At 44.5% G+C, this 21,165-nt stretch overlaps 1 protein-coding gene across 1 annotated transcript in view; it reads left to right on the forward strand.

Annotated features, from left to right (window-relative positions):
• Nucleotides 1-8,792: 8,792 nt before the first annotated feature.
• Nucleotides 8,793-21,165, forward strand: part of mlycd (malonyl-CoA decarboxylase) — a 50,679-nt gene continuing 38,306 nt past the window's right edge. The window contains exon 1 of the mRNA XM_068049164.1: nucleotides 8,793-9,423. Coding sequence (XP_067905265.1) covers nucleotides 8,899-9,423 — 525 coding nt within the window. The 5' untranslated portion in view covers nucleotides 8,793-8,898. The remainder of the gene's footprint in view (nucleotides 9,424-21,165) is intronic.

Below are 21,165 nucleotides of genomic sequence, written 5' to 3' on the forward strand. Positions count from 1 at the left end.
GCTGGGACCTTTGCTGTTTGTAGTATATATAAATGATTTGGAGGAAAATGTAGCTGATCTGATTAGTAAGTTTGCGGACGACACAAAGGTTGGTGGAGTTGCGGACAGTGATGAGGATTGTCAGAGGATACAGCAGGATATAGATCGGTTGGAGACTTGGGCGGAGAAATGGCAGATGGAGTTTAATCCGGACAAATGTGAGGTAATGCATTTTGGAAGGTCTAATGCAGGTGGGAAGTATACAGTAAATGGCAGAACCCTTAGGAGTATTGACAGGCAGAGAGATCTGGGCGTACAGGTCCACAGGTCACTGAAAGTGGCAACACAGGTGGATAAGGTAGTCAAGAAGGCATACGGCATGCTTGCCTTCATTGGTCGGGGCCTAGAGTATAAAAATTGGCAAGTCATGCTGCAGCTGTACAGAACTTTAGTTAGGCCACACTTAGAATATTGCGTGCAATTCTGGTCGCCACACTACCAGAAGGACGTGGAGGCTTTGGAAAGGGTACAGAAGAGGTTTACCAGATGTTGCCTGGTCTGGAGGGCATTAGCTATGAGGAGAGGTTGGATAAACTCAGATTGTTTTCACTGGAACGACAGAGGTGGAGGGGCAACATGATAGAGGTTTGCAAAGTTATAAGCGGCATGGACAGAGTGGATAGTCAGAAGCTTTTTCCCAGGGTGGAAGAGTCAGTTACTAGGGGACATAGGTTTAAGGTGAGAGGGGCAAAGTTTAGAGGGGATGTGCGAGGCAAGTTCTTTACACAGAGGGTGGTGAGTGCCTGGAACTTGTTGCCGGGGGAGGTGGTGGAAGCAGGTACCATAGAGATGTTTAAGAGGCATCTTGACAAATACATGAATAGGATGGGAATAGAGGGATACGGACCCTGGAAGTGCAGAAGGTTTTAGTTTAGGCAGGCATCAAGATCGGCGCAGGCTTGGAGGGCTGAATGGCCTGTTCCTGTGCTGTACTGTTCTTTGTTCTAATTAGCAAATTGTATGGAATCTTGGGCTTCATAAATAGATGTATTGAGTACAAAAGCAGGGAAGCTATGCTGAACTTTAATAAAGCTCTGGTTAGGCCCTAAGTCGAGTACTGTGTCCTGTTCTGGTCACCATACTTTAGGAAGGATGTGAGGGTGCAGAGGAAATTTACCAGAATGGTTCCAGGGATGAGGGATTTTAAAGACAAGATTAGGTTGGAGAAATTGGAGTTGTCCTTGGAGCAAAGGGAATTGAGGGGAGATTAGATAGAGGTGTACAAGGTTTAGATAAGGTAGACAAAGAAAAGTTGTTCCCATTAGCTAATGATACAAGGACTGGAGGATACAGATCTAAAGATTTGGGCAAGAGTTGCAGTGGTAATGACCTGGAACTTGCTGCCTACAAGGATGGTGGAAGTGGAGGCAATCAATGGTTTCAAAAGGAAATTGAGACCCTTGAAGAAAATAAACTTGATAGAGAATTGATAGAAAATAAAGAGATAGAACAGGGAAATGGGACTGACTGGATTGCTCTACAGATGAATTGTCCAAGCTACAACCCATGGGCCACAATCCGGCCTGCCAAGGGTTTCCGTCTGGCCCGCCAAGCATGGTGCAGCTTGCTGTTCTGATCCAGGAGCCGCAATTCGCATTGTGTTTCCGGGGCCAATCACCTATTGTGTTGTTTTTCAATCTGGGGATAGCAACCAATGGCAGCATCCAATTTTTCAATGTGGGGACGTCAACCAATGGGAGTGTCCGTTTTCAATCAAGTGACCCATGACAAAATGGATCGTCAGGGTGGGGGGAGGGTGGTTGAGCATTGCAGCGTTGGAAGAGGCTGTACCGAGAAGACCACAATTCTGCAGGGAGAAGGCTACACGAGGCAAAGGGGTGAGTACCAGAGCCAGATAGGGGAAGGGTAAAGCTTGTGTTTTGGTTTATTTGGGTGCACATCAGATCTTTTGTGCATTTTCACAAGCAACGGGGGTGGGTGGGGAAGGTGAACACGTGGAAACGTCAAGGGGAGGGTAAGCAAGTGGAGACAGGGCCGGGTGAGCACGCAGCAACAGTGTGTTTCCACTCCTGGTGCACAGTGAGTGAAGTGAGGAAAAGTTAGAAAAAAAAAGGTTAGTAATTTTTTTTTTAACCCTGCACACCCTATTTCTTTTACCCAGATCGGCCAAATGTGCTGGGGGAAGTATCGACCACGGGAAGCATCGACTTGTTGGTAGTTTTGTAACTTTGGAAGTTACTTTGTTCACATTTAAGAGTTGCTTCCCTCTCCAAGATGGCAGCTCATGAATATAGCAAGAAAAGGGGAACTGATGCTCAATCTTCAGCATTCAAATGCTCTTGGAACGATGATTTTTTTTGTATTCAAGCACAATAGGGGCGTATTGTGCCTGATATGTCAAGGGAAGATAGCTGTTTTCAAGGAATACAATATCAAGTGACACTATTGTATGAAACACGTTGACAAATTTGACAGCCTCACGAGGCAGATGAGAATTGATTGAAGGATTTCACTGCAACAAAGCGTGATGGGGAAATAATCTTTCTTCAAGGCAGCAAACCAGAGTTCAGAGGCAGCAACCAAGATCAGTTTTTTGATAACCGAAGCAATAGCCAAGAGAGGGAAACCATTGTCTGATTGGGAATTTGTAAATTTACATCTGAGGGCACATCCTGACTAAAAGGTGGTGGTAGAGAAAACCAGCTTTTCACATCAGACCATTGCTGGAAGAGTGGATGACCTAGTAGCCAACATTCAGAATTCTCTGATCAGAAGACTCAGTGCCTGTCAGTTTTACACTTTAGGGCTTGATGAAAGCACAGATGTGAGTGATACAGCTCAACTGGCAATCTTCATATGCGGAGTCATTGAAACCTTCGAAGTTGTTGTGGAACTTCTCAACCTGTATTCAATGAAATGCACAACCACGGGACAAAACATCTTCGATGAATTGAAACATACTGTGGTGCAATTCAGTCTTTCAGAGGACAAACTTTGTGTTCTAACAACAGATGGAGCCCCTGCGATGATAGGCAAGCATAACGGATTTGTCAGTCTGCTGCTGAAATCAATGTCTCATAAAGTCACCGCACATCACTGCATCATTTACCAAGAACAGCTGTGTGCAAAGACCTCGACGATGAAACATGTGATGGAAAAGGTTGTTTCCACAGTCAATTTCATAAGGTCCAAGGGGCTCAATCAGATAGTTCCAAGCTTTTCTTGTAGCGGGGCGGTACTGGGCAGTGGAGAACGGGGAGCCGAGAGTGAGGAGCGGGCAGTGGAGAGTGGGGAGCTGAGAATGGGCAGTGGAGAGCAGGAAGTGAGAGGTACACACATAAAAAGAGTGGGGAGAGAGGGAACAGAGAGAAAGAGAGAGAAGGGGGGAGAGAGAGAGAGGGGTAAGAGAGAGAGACAGAGAGAGGGGTAGAGAGAGATACAGAGTAAGAGGGGGAGAGAGAGAGACAGAGAGAGGGGGGAGCATGACAGAGAGAGGGTGAGAAGGAGAGACAAACAGGGGGAGAGGCAGAGGGAGGGAGAGAGAGAGAGAGGGAGGAGAGGGGAGAGAGAGAAAGAGAGAGGGGGAGAAAGAGAGACAGGGGTGGGAGGAGAGAGGAGGCGATCAAGAAGAGGGAGAGCAGGAGAAAGAGAGCAAGGTCACTCCTGACAGATAGACATCTATCTGGAATACTCCGCATTACTACATCAACTGTGCAGGCAGAGATTAATTTCTTATGTGAGCAAAAATAATGCCAGGTTTGTCACTAAATAAGTGTTCAACATAGTGACGAGAGAGTAAGCCAATAAATTAGTCTTCTCATTTAAAGCTTCTTTACAAAAATGCACATTTATTGTTGTTTTGATAGTAAGATAATTTTTTAATGCCTTTATCTTTCTGAAATTTTCTCACTGGCTCCCTATATAGCTCAAAAATTGTAATGTGCCCTTCCCCCACATGAAAAGGTTGGACATCCCTAATCTATCTAGAATGACTGTACACTGTCTCCCATTGCTGGATCTAACTGGCTTTTACTAACTTAATTTTGGGCTTTTGCCTCTACCACTCTGATGGGAAGAGCATTCCAGGTGTTGATCTCTGCATAAAGAAGAATGAATGCGCTGTTATCAGTCCAAAAATTATATTAGACTACTTTGAAACAGTCCCCTTACTCTGCTTAAAGTGGTATTCCATATTAACATTGTCCAGTTGAGAAAACAAAGATGTTCTCCTTAGAGCAGAAAAGTTTCAGTTTAAGGTAAGATTTAAAGAGAAAAGACTTGCATTTATATAGCACCTTTTACGACATCAGGATGTCCTAAAGCACCTTACAGCCAACTGTCATGCAGACACCCACCTGCCAAGAATGCGGCATATTAATTTTGTCATATGAACATTGATTTTAAACTGTTGCTGGAGTAAAGAAAGGATTTGTTAAAAGAAAATCACCAGACACTTGGCTGGAAAAACATTTGCACATTAACAGACAGTTCTTGGAGAGATAAAGGACTATTCCTGGGTCCACTTAACCCAAAATGGGCTGTGATCACCAGACATTGAAGGTGAGGACACTCACATTCCAGGATGACTGCTAAGATGGCAGAATCCACAAACAGAAGTGGTCAAACCAGCTAATCACATGACTAACTTGCTGGGAAACCTGGTATTTTTTTTGGATTAGGGCACAGAGAAAGAGGCAGTTGAAACTGAAGCTGGAGCAAGGAAGACTCTCTCTCTTTCTCTCTCATTTTCTCCTAAGCCAACGGACCCACGGAAGACACGTAAACCTCAAGAGAGAAAAGACTCCGACCTCAAAACAAGTTGAAGTGTGCACTGGGTTCCAACAAATTGCAAGTCTGACCGGCAACCAAAGACTTCACAGCGAACTCATGGTCGCAACACATATTTGTAGTTGTTAACCGGATTAGAGTTTAAGAGCAATAAACTTCTACCTTTCTTGTGGAAAATCTAACAAAACCTGTCTGAATTGACTTCTGTGCCTCACAATTGGAAAGCGGTGAACAAGGATTCACTAAGGGGGAGCTAAAACATGGTGTTCTTTTAAAAATTAAACCCTGTTATAGTTAAACCAGGCAAAGGCTGAGAGGGAACCTCTAGATCCTTCTCACCTGGTCATAACACAATTAAGTACTTTTGAAATGTATTCACTATTGTAAAGTACAAATGCAGAAGCCAATTTGCATACAGCAAGGGCCCACAAATAGCAATGTGATAATGAGCAGATCATCTGTTTTGGTGATTTTGGTTGAGGAAGTAAATATTAGCCAGGACACTTCTTCAAAGTAGTGCCATGGGGTCTTTTACATCTACCTGTAAGGTAAAACAGGTTTAGCATTTCATCTGAAAGATGGCACCTCCAACAGTACTGCATACCCTCAGTACTGCACTGGTGTGTCAGCCTAGATTTTATACTCAAGTCTCTGGAGTGGAGCTTGAACTTGAGTAAGGGCTACCACTGAGCCACAGTTGACATCAATAACAATAATAAGAACCTGTATTTGTATAGCACCTTTAAAGTAATAAAATTTCACAAGGCTCTTCTCAGAGGCATTATTGTACAAAATATGGTACTGTGCCATATAAGGAGATATTAGGGCAGATGGCCAAAAGCTTGATCAAAGAGGTAGGTTTTAGGAGTGTTTTAAAGGAGGACAGCGAGGTAGAGAGGCGGAGAGATTCAGGGAGGGAATTCCAGAGTTTAGGGCCTAGGCAGCTGAAGCCACAGTCACGAATGGTGGAGCAATTAAAATTGGGGATACTCAAGAGGCTGGAATTAGGGGAGTGCAGATATCTTGGAAGATTGTGAGGCTGGAGGAGATTCCAGAGATAGGGAAGGGCGAGGCCTTGGTGGGATTTGAAAACAAGGACAAGAATTTTAAAATTGCCCTGTTGTTTAATGGGAATCCAGCCTTGGTCAGTGAGCACAGAAGTGATGGGTGAATGGCATTTGGTGCAAGTTTGGACAAGAGCAGCTGAGCTTTGGATGACCTCAAGTTTACAGAGGGTAGAATGTCAGAAACCTGCCAGGAGTGTGTTAGAACCGTCAAGTCTGGAGATAACAAAGGCTAGGACAAGGTTTTCAGCAGAAGAGCTGAGGCAGGGGGAGACAGGCGAGATTATGGAGGTGGAAATAGGTGGTCTTAGTGATGACGCGAATATATGTTCGAAAGCTCATTTCGGGGGTCAAATAGGACACCAAGGTTGCAAACAGTCTGGTTCAGACTCAGACAGTTGTCAGGGAGAGGGATGGAATCTGAGCGGAAGGAGCGAAGTTTGCAGCAGTGACCAAAGACAATGGCTTCTGGATATCGGACAAGAAGTCTGACAATTTAGAGACAGTAAATAGGACAAGAGAGGTGGTGGTGAGATAAAGCTGGATTTCATCAGGGTACATGAGGAAATTTACGTATTTACGGATGATGACGCCATGGGGCAACATGTAGATGAGAAATAGGCGGGGGCCAATGATATATCCTTGGGGGACACCAGAGGTAACTGTGTGGGAATGGTAAGAGAAGCTATTGACGGCAATTCTCTTGCTACAATTAGACAGATAAGAACAGAGACAGCTGAGTGCAGTTCCACCCAGCAGGACAACGGGGAGAAGTGTTGGAAGAGAATGCTGTGATTAAAGGTGTCAAAGGCTGGTTGAGAAGGATGAGGAGGGATAGTCTGCCTTTGTCACAGTCATATAGGATACCATTAGTGACTTTGATAAGAGCCGTTTTGGTTCTGTGGCAAGGGTGAAACATTATTGGAGAGATTCAAACATGGAGTTCCAGGAATCCTGACTTTTTTCTCTGTACATTTTTAGGACCATGGCCTCTGTTGGACTGTGCAGTTTCTGAGTCGGCAGGGACAACAATAAAATGTAAAACAGATGTTTCCCCTCATGGGGGAATCTAGAACTAGGGGGCACAGTTTCACACTAAGGGGCCTCCCATTTAAGATGGAAATGAGGAGGAATTTCTTCTGTCAGAGGGTTGCTAATCTGTGGAATTCTCTACCTCAGAGAGCAGTGGAGGCTGGGTCATTGAATATATTCAACACTAAGCTAGACAGATTTTTGATCTACAAGGGAGTCAAGGGCTATGGGGCAGGTGGGAGAGTAGAAACCATGGTCTGATCAACCATGATCTTACTGAACGGCGGAGCAGGCTTGAGAGGCTGCACTGCCTACCCTGCTCCTATTTCTTATGTTCCAAATGTACAAAGACAAAATTAAAAGCCTGTTTCTTCTGTCGTTAAGAGGCAGTTTGGTTCTGAATATGAGTTGTCACCTTTGGTAAGGGGAGGGCTGAGGGGTGGATACCACCCCAACAACCCCACCCATCCCCATAATGCCCCCAACACTCTGCCATTTCCATCCCCTACATCCCACCAGCCTTCAACACCCTCCACCCCACCCATCTCCCCATCCCTCCAACCCCCAATGCCCCATCAGCCCCCAACATCTCCCCATCCCCCAACACCCCCACCCCTCCCATCCCCCAACACCTCCACCCCTCCCATCCCCCAACACCTCCCAATTCCCATCATCCCTCCCGTCCCCCAACACCTCCCAATCCCCATCACTCCTCCCATCCCCCAAAACCTCCTCAATCCCGCATCACCCTTCCCCAATCCACATCACCCCTCCGATTCCCCAACACTCCTCCCAATCCCCATCACCCCTCCCATTCCCCAACACTCCTCCCATTCCCCATTACCCCTCCCATTCCCCAACACCTCCTCAATCCCCATCATCCAACACCTCCCCAATCCCCATCACTCCTCCGATTCCCTAGCACCTCCTCAATCTCCAGCACTCCTCCCATCTCCCAAAATCTCCTCAATCCCCATCACTCATCCCATTCCCCAAAACCTCCCCATTCCCCCATCACCCTCCCATCCCCCAAAACCTCCCCAATCCCCATCACCCCTCTCATTCCCCAACACTCCTCCCATTCCCCATTACCCCTCCCATTCCCCAACACCTCCTCAATCCCCATCATCCAACACCTCCCCAATCCCCATCACTCCTCCGATTCCCTAGCACCTCCTCAATCTCCAGCACTCCTCCCATCTCCCAAAATCTCCTCAATCCCCATCACTCATCCCATTCCCCAAAACCTCCCCATTCCCCCATCACCCTCCCATCCCCCAAAACCTCCCCAATCCCCATCACCCCTCTCATTCCCCAACACTCCTCCCATCCCCCAAAACCTCCCCAATCCCCATCGCCCCTCACATTCCCCAAATTCTCCCCATTCCCCCATCACCCCTCTCATTCCCCAACACTACTCCCATCCCCCAAAACCTCCCCAATCCCCATCACCACTCCCATTCCCCAAAATCTCCCCAATCCACATCACTCCTCCCATTCCCCAAAACCTAACCAATCCCCATCACCCCTCACATTCCCCAACACCTCCCCAATCCCCATCACCCCTTACATTCCCCAAAATCTCCCCAATCCCCATCACCCCTCCCCAATCCCTCCCATTCTCCAACACCTCCCCAATCCCCATAACTTCCATTCCCCAAAACCTCCCCAATCCCCATCACCACTCCCATTCCCCAAAATCTCCCCAATCCACATCACTCCTCCCATTCCCCAAAACCTAACCAATCCCCATCACCCCTCACATTCCCCAACACCTCCCCAATCCCCATCACCCCTTACATTCCCCAAAATCTCCCCAATCCCCATCACCCCTCCCATTCCCCAAAACCTCCCCAATCCCCATCACCCCTCCCATTCCCCAAAACCTCCCATCCCCCAAATTCTCCCCATTCCCCCATCACCCCTCCCATTCCCAACACACCCCTACACCGCCCGCCCTCTCCAGCTCGCTGTTGCCCAGATAACGGACCCAGTCCAGTGATTCGGCTTCAAGATGGTTCGCTTGCCGCTGTTGTGGGCGCAGCGCTGGAAGGCGGTCGCTTTGCTGAGCTGCCGCCTGACCCCGAGCAGCAGACGCCCCCACACCGACAGCTCCTCCCGCGGCCCCGACATGGACGAGATTCTCCGCCGCAGTGTGGCGGCCGTGCCGCCCTACGAGACCGGGCAGAAGCCTCTGTCGCTGGCGCAGCTGGAGGGGCGGGCCCGGGAGTTCGTGCAGTTTTACCGGGGCCTGGAAGCCGCGCACAGGCCGGCCTTTCTCGCCAAGCTGGCCGCCGAGTACGGCGTGGACCACGGCCTAGTGGCCGAGCTGTGCGGCCGGGTGACAGAGGCCCAGAGCCGGGACCTGGCCGCTTTGTTACACGTCGAGGACAGGCTGCGCTACTCGCTGATTCCTCGCTACAAGTTCTTCTTCAACCACATCTGCCGCCTGGAGGACGGCGTCAAGTTTATTGTTGATCTGCGGGCAGATATCCTGCAAATGCTGGCATCCAAATCAGCAGATAGTCCGCAGATGAGGGTAAGAGACCTGAGGGGCATGCACCCCAATCACTGCAGAAACCAGGCACTGATCTGCAAGGAGCAGGGGTATAGAAAGGACCAGTTACCAAAGCTAGTAATGGGCCATAATTTGCTGTCAATGTGCACCCCCATTGTCTGTGTAAAAACAAACAGCAATTTGAGGTGAGGAAGAGATTTGTTGTGAGGTGCAAATTGCTGGAAGATTTGTGCCACTTTGCTGTTGGCTGTGGGGCTTTCGCGAAGTTTTCTATCAACCTTCCCCATGAGTTTCAAGAAATTGTTGCATTTGCACCGGCTGCACAAAGTTAGGGCTGGTATTTCATGACTTTAAGGACTTTTTTTCTCTAAAGCAATGTGTTCTAGAACCATACTAGAGTTAGTAATGAGCCAGGTTTAGTTTGTAATCTTAACAGTACAGGAACATTTATGTTAGTGATTATAATATGGAATTCAATGTTGGACGTGAAGAGGAGAAACTTAACACAATTGCTAAGACTCTAGATTTTGTCAAAGCTAAGTTTAAACAGGGTGAGATAGAGACTGACAAATGCAAACTGGTCAAATTTGTAATTGGATGGAGCTAACAGTTGGAGGTGTTCAGAAAAGATTTTCCCTTGCTACAGGAACAGTATATATCATTTGGGTCAAGAGCTCTATTTACTGAATAACATAACCATGGTCAACAAAAGAGATGAGAGATAATGTAAAACTAAAGGAAAGAACATACAGAAGTGCAAAGAATAGTGTATATCCAGCGGCCTGAGATAGATACATAGAATGGCAGAGGAAGACAAAAAGATAATAGCTGCAAGAAGTGGATGTGAAAAGAAACGTTTATGTGATATCAAGATTAACACAGTATTTACAATTATATTTAAAGAAAAATAGTTGTCAGGAGTAATGTGGGCTCTTTAAAAACAGATGTGGGTAATATTGCAAATGAAAATAAGGAAATGGCAGATTTGTGCAACAATTCCTTTGTGTCAGTCTTCATAGTACGGGAAGTGGATAACATACATGACTTTCCAGGGTAATGATAATGAATCAAGGACTGGAGCTCACTAAAGTTTACCATAAGCAAGGGAACAGTATTAGAGAAGATAATGGCATTAAAGACTGACAAATCCCCAGGACTGAAGGTTCCACCCCCGGATTTTAAAGGAAGTAGGTGAGGAAATGGCAGATGCTTTTCCGAAGTGTGCTCGATTCAGCAATTGTCTTTCTAGATTGGAGATACATTTGCAATTTTCCATTATTTAAGGAAGGTAAGAGAGGAGCCAGGAAATTATAGACCTAACATCTGGTGTAGGGAAGTTATTACAATCTATAATTAAGAACTGAAATACTTAAGAGAAATTTGAGCTGATTAGAGAGAGAGCCAGCATGAATGTGTAAAGGGTATGCAATATCTGAATTGACTTTTTTGAGTATCTAAAGTAGTAGACAGGGAAATGTCAATGGGAGTGGTTTATTTGGACTTCCAGAAGAGATTTGATAAAGTTCCACATTAGAAACTGTTAGCTCAAATTGAAGCATATGAAATTGAAGGCAAATTATTGACCTGGTCAGGAGATTAGTTAGGTGGTAGAAACAGAGTAGGGATAATGGGTATGTACTGGAATTGGAACAAAGTGACCAATGGTGTGTCTCAATGAATGACTGAAATAATGCAAGAGATCCAAGTTTGCTGATGACACAAAGATTGGTGGTCTAATGAGTAATGTAGATGGGAACTTGAAATTACAAGAAGATTTGTGTGATTGTGAGTGGGTAAAACTGTGGCAGATGGATTTCAACGCAGGTAATTGTGCAATTGTCCATTTTGGACCGAAGAAGGATAGATCTGAGTAGTTTTTAACTTGTGAAAAGCTAGGAACAGGGCAGTCCAAAGAGATTTGGGGGACCCACTACACATTCATTCAACTGTAGTAGGTACAAAAAAATCAAAAAGGCTAATGGATTGTTAGCCCTTATAGCTAAGAGCTCTAGAAGAATAAAAAGAAGGATGTTTTACTACAGCTATACTATACTTTGGTTAGACCACATCTGAAGTACAGTGTACATTTCAGGACATCACACCTTAGAATATATTAGCCATGGAAGGAGTGCAGTGCACATTTACCAAAATGGACTCCAAGGGCTATATTGTGAGGAGAGATTACATAGGCTAGAATTCTGTGGAATATAAAAGGTTAAGGGGTGATTTGATTGAGTTTAGAGGAATTTGAAAGAAATAGATGTGTTGGAAATATAGAAACTTTATCTGCTGGTGGGGGAGTCTAGGACAAGGGGACATAATCTTCAAGTCAGAGCCAGACCATTTAACAGAAATGTTAAGAAACCCGTCTTTAGGCAAGGGTGGTAGAAGTATGGAACACTCCTAGAAAAGTAAGTAAATGCTAGGTCAATTAATTTTAAATTTGTGATCAATAGATTTTTGCCAGCGAAGGGTATTAAGGGATGTGGCTGCAGTCAGGATACAGATCAGCTACATTCTGATTGAATGGCGGAACGGGCTTGAGAGGCTGAATGGCCTATTCTTGTTATTATGTTTCTTTTTTAATGACAAGATTTATATTTGTGCAATGCCACTCAACCTCTCTGGTCCAGTAAAGGAACAGCAGAGACTGTGGAGTCTCATTCCTACAAGCAGCAAATTGTTCTTAAAATTACATTTAATGGAGAGGAGAGGAGGGTTCGAGTGAAAGGCGAATTGGAAATCTAAAGAGAAAAGTCAAGGCAATAGAACAGTGTAGCGATGTTGGTAAAGACAAGCAGAGTGAGATGAGAAGGACAGAGTCGAATAGTAATAGTGCATCAGCAAATAAGGTCCATTGCAGGGGATAGTAGTAAAAAACAAATAAAGACTCTTTATCTGAATGTGCAAAGCATCTGCAATAAGATAGATGAACTAGAGACACAAATAGAGGTAAATAGTTTAGCTCTAATCACCATTACAAAGACATGGTTACAAAATGACCAAGTTTGGGAAATAAATTATCCAGTGCGCACAACATTTTGAAAAGACAGGCAGAGCGGAGGAGGAGGGGTAGCCATTGTAATAAAGGATGAAATAAGGACATTTGTGAGAGAGGATCTTGGCTCAGAAAAGCAGGAAGAAGAATCAATATGGGTGGAAATTAGGAATAGCAAGAGTCAAAGTGCTGGAGCGTAGTTTATAGGTCCCCTAACAGTAGTTATCCTATTGTATAGAGCATTAAAGAAATTCTTGGTGCTTTTTTTTATTCATTCATGGGACGTGGGCGTTGCTGGCCGGGCCAGCATTTATTGCCCATCCTTAATTGCCCTTGAGAAGGTCGTGGTGAGCTGCCTTCTTGAACCGCTGCAGTGCATGTGAGATAGGTACACCCACAATGCTGTTAGGAAGGGAGTTCCAGGATTTTGACCCAGCGACAGTGAAGGAATGGCAATATAGTTCCAAGTCAGGATGGTGTGTGACTTGGAGGGGAGCTTGCAGGTGGTGGTGATCCCATGCATCTGCTGCTCTTGTCCTTCGAGGTGGTAGAGGTCGTGTGTTTGGAAGGTGCTGTCTAAGGAGCCTTGGTGCGTTGTTGCAGTGCATCTTGTAGATGATACACACTGCTGCCACTGTGCGTTGGTGGTGGAGGGAGTGAATGTTTGTGCGCGGTGTGCCAATCAAGCAGGCTGCGATGTTCTGGATGGCTTGTAACAAATGCAGTGTAATAATTGTGAGTGCCTTTAATAGACTGGACCGATTGGCAAAGATAGTCTGGGAGATGACTTTGTAGAATTTTTTGTGACAGTTTCCTGGAGTAATATGTTGTGAAACTAACTGTGGATAAGGCTATTTTAGATCTTGTATTGTGTAAGGAGGCAGGGTAAATTAGTAATCACGTAGTAAAAGATTTATTGAGAAATAGTGATCAAATACAGTTGAATTCCATATTAAGTTTGAAAATGACGTACTCCAATCACAAACAAGAATCTTAAACTTAAAGCCAATTACATAGGTATGAGGGGAGAGCTGGCTCTGGTTGATTGGATAAATAGAGTAAAAAAAATGGCAGTAAATTGTTGGAAACAGTTAAAGCAACAGTTCAAAATGTTCAAAAATATATTCTATTGAAAAACAAAAACTCAGCAAGAAAGATCCATCTGTGACTTGCTAAGGAAGTTGAGGTTTGTATTGGATTAAAAGGAGAGGCTTATAATCTTGAAAAGAATGGTATTAAATATGAGGATTGAGAGTATTTTAGAAACTAGCAAAGGGCCACCTAAAAGTTGATAAGTTATTTGGAGTGGTGGGACACAGAATTCATGGGTACCTTCCTGAGAAGAAGGATGTTTGAGGAACATCATATCTATGCGCAGGCTCTGAGGTCCGTCTCTGAGGATTTGCGGCACTGGGTGCGAAGGTTGAGTCCACGCCACTATGCTTTGTGGTAACATTGTGGAACTTTGTCGTCTTTACAATGCGAGTGACAAATTCATTGGAATCTGCAGCAGGTCCCTATCTGAAGTATAGACTGCAGTTGCAGTTCTGGAAGCAATTGGGGATAGAATGAAATGCAGCAGGAATTACAGTTTCCAGACCATGTCTTGGGGCTTTGAGAACCCGATAGTTGCCCTTAGACCAACAATTCCATTGATAACTGGGGCTGGAAATAGAGAGCTTATGGGAATGGTAATGAATAGGATCCACCTGCCTGATACTGCCATCTCTCCAGACCTCCAACCTTCCCTTTCAATGTATCATGCCAGTGGAACACAGGGAGCCAGCAGCACTGTTTCAGGTAGCTGTGCAATGGGATCTTTTACAATGTGAAGGCGAGCAAGGAAGCTTTCCTGACCAACACTTTTCCCTTGGCAAACAATGTCAAAACAGATTGATTGGTCATTCATTTCATTGCTGTTTGTGGGACCAGTGCATAAATTGGCTGTTATGTTTGCCTACATACCAACAGTGGCTGCACTTCAAAAGTAATTCACTGACTGTGAAGTGCTTTGGGTTGTGAAAGATACTTTTATGAATGCAAGTTTATTCTTTAGTGTAAATGGGTTAATGCCTTTTTTTAAATCGTAAACAAAGGAATTTCGCATGAAAGGATTTGTCAGTAATATTGTACATTGCATTGGAACCCAACATTCTGCTGTAAATATAGAAATACTCTTTTGAAGCCAAAGTTTCATGAGATTACTTCCTCAAGATCATCTGAAATGCCCGGCTGGACTCGGTATGTAAACCATTACCCCTTTTGAGTTAGTGTGAAGATGAAATTGTTTTGGATATTGTTAGGAAAGCTGTTCCATTTTTAATTTTTTTTTGAGGACTTGTGTTAAAACTCAGAAGATTCCATATATTTTTTTTTTACCAAGTTCACCAAAAGGGCACCTGAGATGTTGTTTGAAAATCACCTGTGCTTTGGGCTCAGTAAACAACAGAACCCTTAGTGACCTGGGGGAAAAATGGTTACAGAGAAGCACATAGCAAGTTTTATGGAGGTCAGGAGGTGGACTCTCTGTTTGGGGTTTGGATATTGTTTACAGTGCAGTTGGGGTGTGAACTGTTTGAAAACAGTTGGTATTTCCAGGAAAGACGAAACTACCCAGCTCACCACCTTCTCAATTTCTTTGAAGATATCCTGCAAAGATCCATTGTGGGAGAGCTAAAATCCCTGGTGCTGCATAGCTTCTGAGAATCTGGAAAAAATCCTGCGGTTCAAGTATGTGCTGGCAGAAAACCCTGATGCCATATTTCTCCTGGAAAGCCTTTTGGAATAATTCTTGGCATCTCCAGAATGGACTGCTTTTGAAACGACCCCGGATGCTAGACCAAAATAAGGGATAACTGACTTCCTTGCATATCTTTTTTTCATCAAGAATTAGCAAGTATTTGGCCAAAGTATTCCCTTTTTGTCTTTTTTTATAACAGAACTCGACAGAGAGAATTTCTGTATTTTTTTTTCCTCTGTGTATGAGAGTATAATTAGGGGGTTTAAAAAAGGGACCTTTCGTATTTTAATCTGTGTGTTAGTGCTTTGCTTTGTTACTGGTTACACCTTGTTTTATAATCTGGTAATTTTGTTGTTTATTAAAGAAACCTGGTTGGTGTATTCTGGGATATAAAAAAAATAGGGTATATGATTGACTCTATCGGTAACCGGGTAAACTGTTAAATATATGCTGCGACCTGTGGAGAAGTGGAACTAGAAAAGACAGTGCACTCCTCCCGCCTCAGTCGTAGCATAATTGGGGGCGAATCGTCGGGGATACCCAAAGGCAGCGACGTGCAATTGTAAGTGGGGTAATACTAATTGAAAAGAGGAAAGTTTAAAAAAACAGATTTCGTGCGTATTAAAGTACGATACTGGAATATCTTTGTCAGTTGTTACGACCTTTCTGGGGAAAGAGGATATATCCCAGAGTGATTTGAGAAACTCAACCAAGGTTAGACTAAAGGCAGGAAAGTTGGTGTTAGAGTTATGAAAGCAGATATAATTGAAGTTAATAGCACATCATTTGAAATTGGGAAAAGAAAAAGGCGAACCAGATGGTAGTGCAGTTGAATTAGCTAGGATTCAGTTGCAACTGGAGAAATTTAAGCTTAAACAGGGAAGAGAATTGACAGTGAAAAAACTTGAACTAGAATTTCAAAGAGAAAGTGAAAGAGAAGGAAGGGAATTCAAATTAAAAAAGATGGAACTAAAACAAAGGGGTGATCAAAGCCACTGAGAGTGCAGGGGACATGAACAAGGTACCTAAGAGTTGTAGGGAATTCTTGTCAAAAGGAAAAGTGACTCCTTATCCTTCGAGTGAGGCATGTAAACCAATAGTTATACTTAAGGATACAGGAGCCACCCAAACTCTTTCGATGGGGAAAGGCAGAAACTTTCCATCAGAGAGTGCATTGAATTCCAAGGTTTTAGTGACTGGTATCAGCGGGGTGTATATACCCGTACCTTTGTATCGGGTGGACCTAGAGTGTGGCCTAATGTCGGGAACGGTAATTGTAGGAGTTTTTCGTAGTTTGCTTGTAGATGGAGTTGACCACCTCCTGGAGAATGATTTCGGCAGAACGAAGGTAGTAGCTTCTCCAGTCTTTTTTTATATTCATTTACGGAATTGGGCGTCACTGGCCAGGCCAGCATTTATCACCCATCCCTAATTGCCCTTGAGAAGGTGGTGAGCTGCAGTCCATGGGAGGTAGGTAGACCCACAGTGCTGTTAGGAAGGGAGTTCCAGCATTTTGACCCAGCGACAGTGAATGAACAGTGATCTAGTTCCAGATCAGGATGGTGTGTGACTTGGAGGGGAACTTGCAGGTGGTGGTATTCCCATGTATTTGCTTCCCTTGTCCTTCTAGTTGGTAGAGGTCGCGAGTTTGGAAGGTGCTGTCTAAGGAGACTTGGTGCGTTGCTGCTGTGCATCTTGTAGATAGTACACACTGCTGCTTCTGTGCATCGGTGGTGGAGGGAGTGAATGTTTGTGCACGGTGTGCCAATCAAGTGGGCTGCTTTGTTCAGGATGGTGTCGAGCTTCTTGAGTGCTGTTGGAGCTGCACCCTTGCAGGCAAATAGAGAGTACTCAGTCATACTCCTGACTTGTGCCTTGTAGATGGTGGACAGGCTTTGGGGAGTCAAGAGGTGAGTTACTCGCTGTAGGACTCCTAGCCTGTGATCTGCTCGTGTAGCCATGGTATTTATATGGCTACTGCAGTTCAGTTTCTGGTCAATGGTAGCCCCTAGGATGTTGATGGGGGATTCAGCGATGGTAATGCCATTGAATGTCAAGGGGAGATGGTCATTGTCTGGCACTTGTGTGGCGCAAATGTCACTTGCCACTTATCAGCCCAAGCCTGGATATTGTCCAGGTCTTGCTGCATTTCTACACTGGCTGCTGCAGTATCTGAAGAGTCGCGAATGATGCTGAACATTGTGCAATCATCAGCAGACATCCCCACTGCTGACCTTATGATTGAAGGAAAGTCATTGATGAAGCAGCTGAAGATGTTTGGGCCTAGGACACTACCCTGAGGAACTCCTGCAGTGATGTGCTGGAGCTCAGATGATTGACCTCTAACAACCATAGCCATCTTCCTTTGTGCTAGATATGACTCCAACCAGCGGAGAGTTTTCCCCTTGATTCCCATTGACTTCAGTTTTGCGAGGGGTTCTCGATGCCATACTCGGTCAAATGCTGCCTTGATGTCAAGGGCAATCACTCTCACCTCACCACTTCAGTTCACCTCTTTTTTGTCCATGTTTGAACCAAGGCTGTAATGAGGTCAGATGCTGAGTGGCTCTGGTGGAACCCAAACTGAGCATTACTGAGCAGGTTATTGCTAAGCAAGTGCCACTTGATGGCACTGCTGATGACACCTTCCACCACTTTCCTGATGATTGAGAGTAGGCTGATGGGGCAGTAATTGGCTAGGTTGGACTTGTCCTGCTTTTTGTGAACAGGACATATCTGGGCAATATTTCACATTGCCAGGTAGATACTAGTGTTGTAGCTGTACTGGAACACCTTGGCTAGGGGCGTGGCAAGTTCTGGAGCACAGGTCTTCAGTACTATTGCTGGAATATTGTCAGGGCCCATAACCTTTTGCAATATTCAGTGCCTTCAGTTGTTTTTTGATGGCACGTGAATTTAATTGGCTGAAGTCTGGCATCTGTGATGCTGGGGACTTCAGGCGGAGGCCCAGATGGATCATCAACTCGGCACTTCTGGCTGAAGATTGGAAAGACCAAGTGAAATCGAAGAGACAGAGCTGTTGCATGAAAAGGTTCCAGGAATTTTTCCTTCATGTGTGGTAACCCAAGCAATGGTGAAACAGGTTCCATTGTTGCAAGTCTAATTGGCACCACAGACAGCCAAATATCTGAAACTTTCTTTGGGGATTTGGATAATCTGAAGGAAATGTTCAATAAGTCTTCTCTGATCAAGGCTCAGCAAGCCGATCCAGACTTAAATAAAGTGGCGCAGTCGGCTCTAGCTGAAGCAAAGGGAGTTCTGGGAGGCTACTATATTAAAAATGGGATTCTGATGAGGAACTGGAGACCTCCTCACAGACCTGCAGACGAAGAATGGAAAGTTGTTCTCCAAATAGTGGTACCGCCCAAGTATCATCGGGAAATATTAAGGATAGCCCATGAAATTCCTATTATGGGACATGTGGAGATCCAGAAGACCCAATCACGTATAGGTCGGCAATATTACTGGCCAGGTCTTTCCAAGGACATGGTGCAGTTTTGTGAAACGTGCCAGGTTGTCGGAAAACTACAACCTGCCATTACACCAGTACCTCTAATTCCCATACCAGTTTTTTGGAACCATTTAGTCGGATGTTGGTAGACATGTAGGACCTTTACCGAAAACAGAAGTGGGAAACCAATATATACTCATTATCATGGATATGGCTACTCGGTTCCCAGAGGCCATTCCCTTGAATAATTTCTGCAGTAGCGGTAAAGATGTTAATGCAGTTCTTCACTAGATATGGATTATCAATTGAGGTTCAGTCGGCTCAAGGTTCCAATTTTATGTCCAAATTTTCCAGGTAGTTATGAATAATTTGGTATAACACAGTTAAAGTCATCTTGTGTCTGTGGGTGGTGGACAGGAGCTTTAGTACGGTACCATCAGACCCTCAAAATGATCATGGCATACTGTCATGAATATCCCAATGATTGGGATAAAGGGCTGGAATTTCTTTTGTTTGCCACTCGGGATTCACTTACTGAGTCTACCAGTTTTAGTCCTTTTGAATTAGTTTATGGACATGAGATAAGAGGTCTTCTAAAACTAATTAAAGAAAGGTTTTTAGGACAGAGAGACAAATCTTCTATGTTAGATTATGTACCCGTGTTCCGGGAGCAGCTCACGAGAGCCTGCAGAGTGGCTCAGGAACACCTGAAAGCTTCCCAAGCAACCATGAAGAAATGGGCAGACAAGTGTGCTAAGACCAGCACATTTCAACCAGGGGATGAGGTGTTCGTATTACTGCCTTTTACAGGGTGAACCCCTAAAAGCACAGTTCAGTGGTCCATATAAAGTGGTCAAAAGAATTGGTAAAGTAAGTTATTTGATTGACATCCCAGATCACCAGAAAAAGAATCGTCATGTCAATAAGTTGAAACAGTGTTGCTGCCGGGACGAGGATAAGTAAGCATGGGTATGTCAGGTAGTAGAATGAAAGCGATAGTGAGGATGAGGCAGAAGGAGGCCTAGACATTTCTGAAATTGAACCTCCTACTATCCGGTTAGCTCATACTGAATTGTTAGAAAGATTGGACACTGCTTTCATATTTAGATGCAGAACAAGAAAATAACCTAACCAGGCTGCTCACAGCATTTAAAGGAGTATGCAGAGACAAGCCAGGATGTACAACCTTAACCACACATGCTTTGGATGCAGGGGAATCCTTTCCTATAAAATAGCATCCTTATTGCTAAGTCCAGAGAAACAGGCCCAGGTAAAAGCAGAGATCCAATATGTTTTGGAAAACCATCTAATTGAGTCCAGTCGAAGCAGATGGAGTTCCCCAGTGGTATTCAGCTAGATTCTGCATAGACTACAGAAAGGTTAATACAGTCACAAAGGCAGACTCCTACTCAATACCTCGCATGGAAGACTGTATTGACAGAGTGGGCTGTGCCGCGTTCCTTAAAAAAATAGATTTGTTAAAGGGATACTGGCAGGTTCCTTTAACCCCCTGAGCTAAAGAAATATCGGCTTTTGTCACACCAGATGGTCTTTTCCAATGCCGACTGATGCCATTCGGGCTAAAAAAAAATGCCCCAGCCACTTCTCAGACTAATGAACCAAGTGGTAACCAGTATTCCTAACTGTGTTGTTTATTTTGATGTGCTGGTATATGGTGACACTCGGAAGGACCACTTGGAACAACTAGAAGCTTTGTTTAGAAAATTACAATCGGCTTATTTAGTGATAAAACTTGCCAAAAGTGAATTTGCAAAAGCAGGAGTAACCTACCTTGGGCATATAGTAGGGCAAGTGTTGCCAGGAACAGCAAAAGTACAAGTATTGGTGGAGTTCCCTACCCCTAGCACTAAACAAGAAATCATGACTTTTTGGGGATGTGTGGTTTCTACCGTAAGTTTGTAACAAATTTTAGTACAATAGCTGCTCCACTGACAGATTTCTTACAAAAAAAGAAAAGGTGTTGTGGTCAGGGGAGTGTGAAGTATCTTTTGAGAAGCCGAGTGCCATTTTGGTTCTTGAACCAGTGTTGGCTGCTCCAAATTTCACTGAGCCCTTTGTTACGTCCAGGTGCGAAAGGTTTCTAGAGGTCTGTCACTATCTTCACCTGGTTTTGTTGTAACAGGGTTTAATTTTAAACACACTGTTTTGAGCTCCCCCTTTGTGAATCCTTGTTCACAACTTTCCATTTGTAAGGCAAAGAAATGAGCACAAACAGGCTTTCTGTGGTTTAAAGAAGAAAAATGAAATTTATTAAACCTTAAACTTAAACTCTAATATACCACATGCCCACTGATATACCACATGCCCACTGATATACCACGTGCCCACTGATATACCACGTGCCCACTGATATACCACGTGCCCACTGATATACCACGTGCCCACTGATATACCACGTGCCCACTGATATACCACGTGCCCACTGATATACCACGTGCCCACTGATATACCACGTGCCCACTGATATACCACGTGCCCACTGATATACCACGTGCCCACTGATATACCACGTGCCCACTGATATACCACGTG

The sequence above is a fragment of the Heterodontus francisci genome, chromosome 17 (genome assembly GCF_036365525.1).
Source record: "Heterodontus francisci isolate sHetFra1 chromosome 17, sHetFra1.hap1, whole genome shotgun sequence".
NCBI lineage: Eukaryota > Metazoa > Chordata > Chondrichthyes > Heterodontiformes > Heterodontidae > Heterodontus > Heterodontus francisci.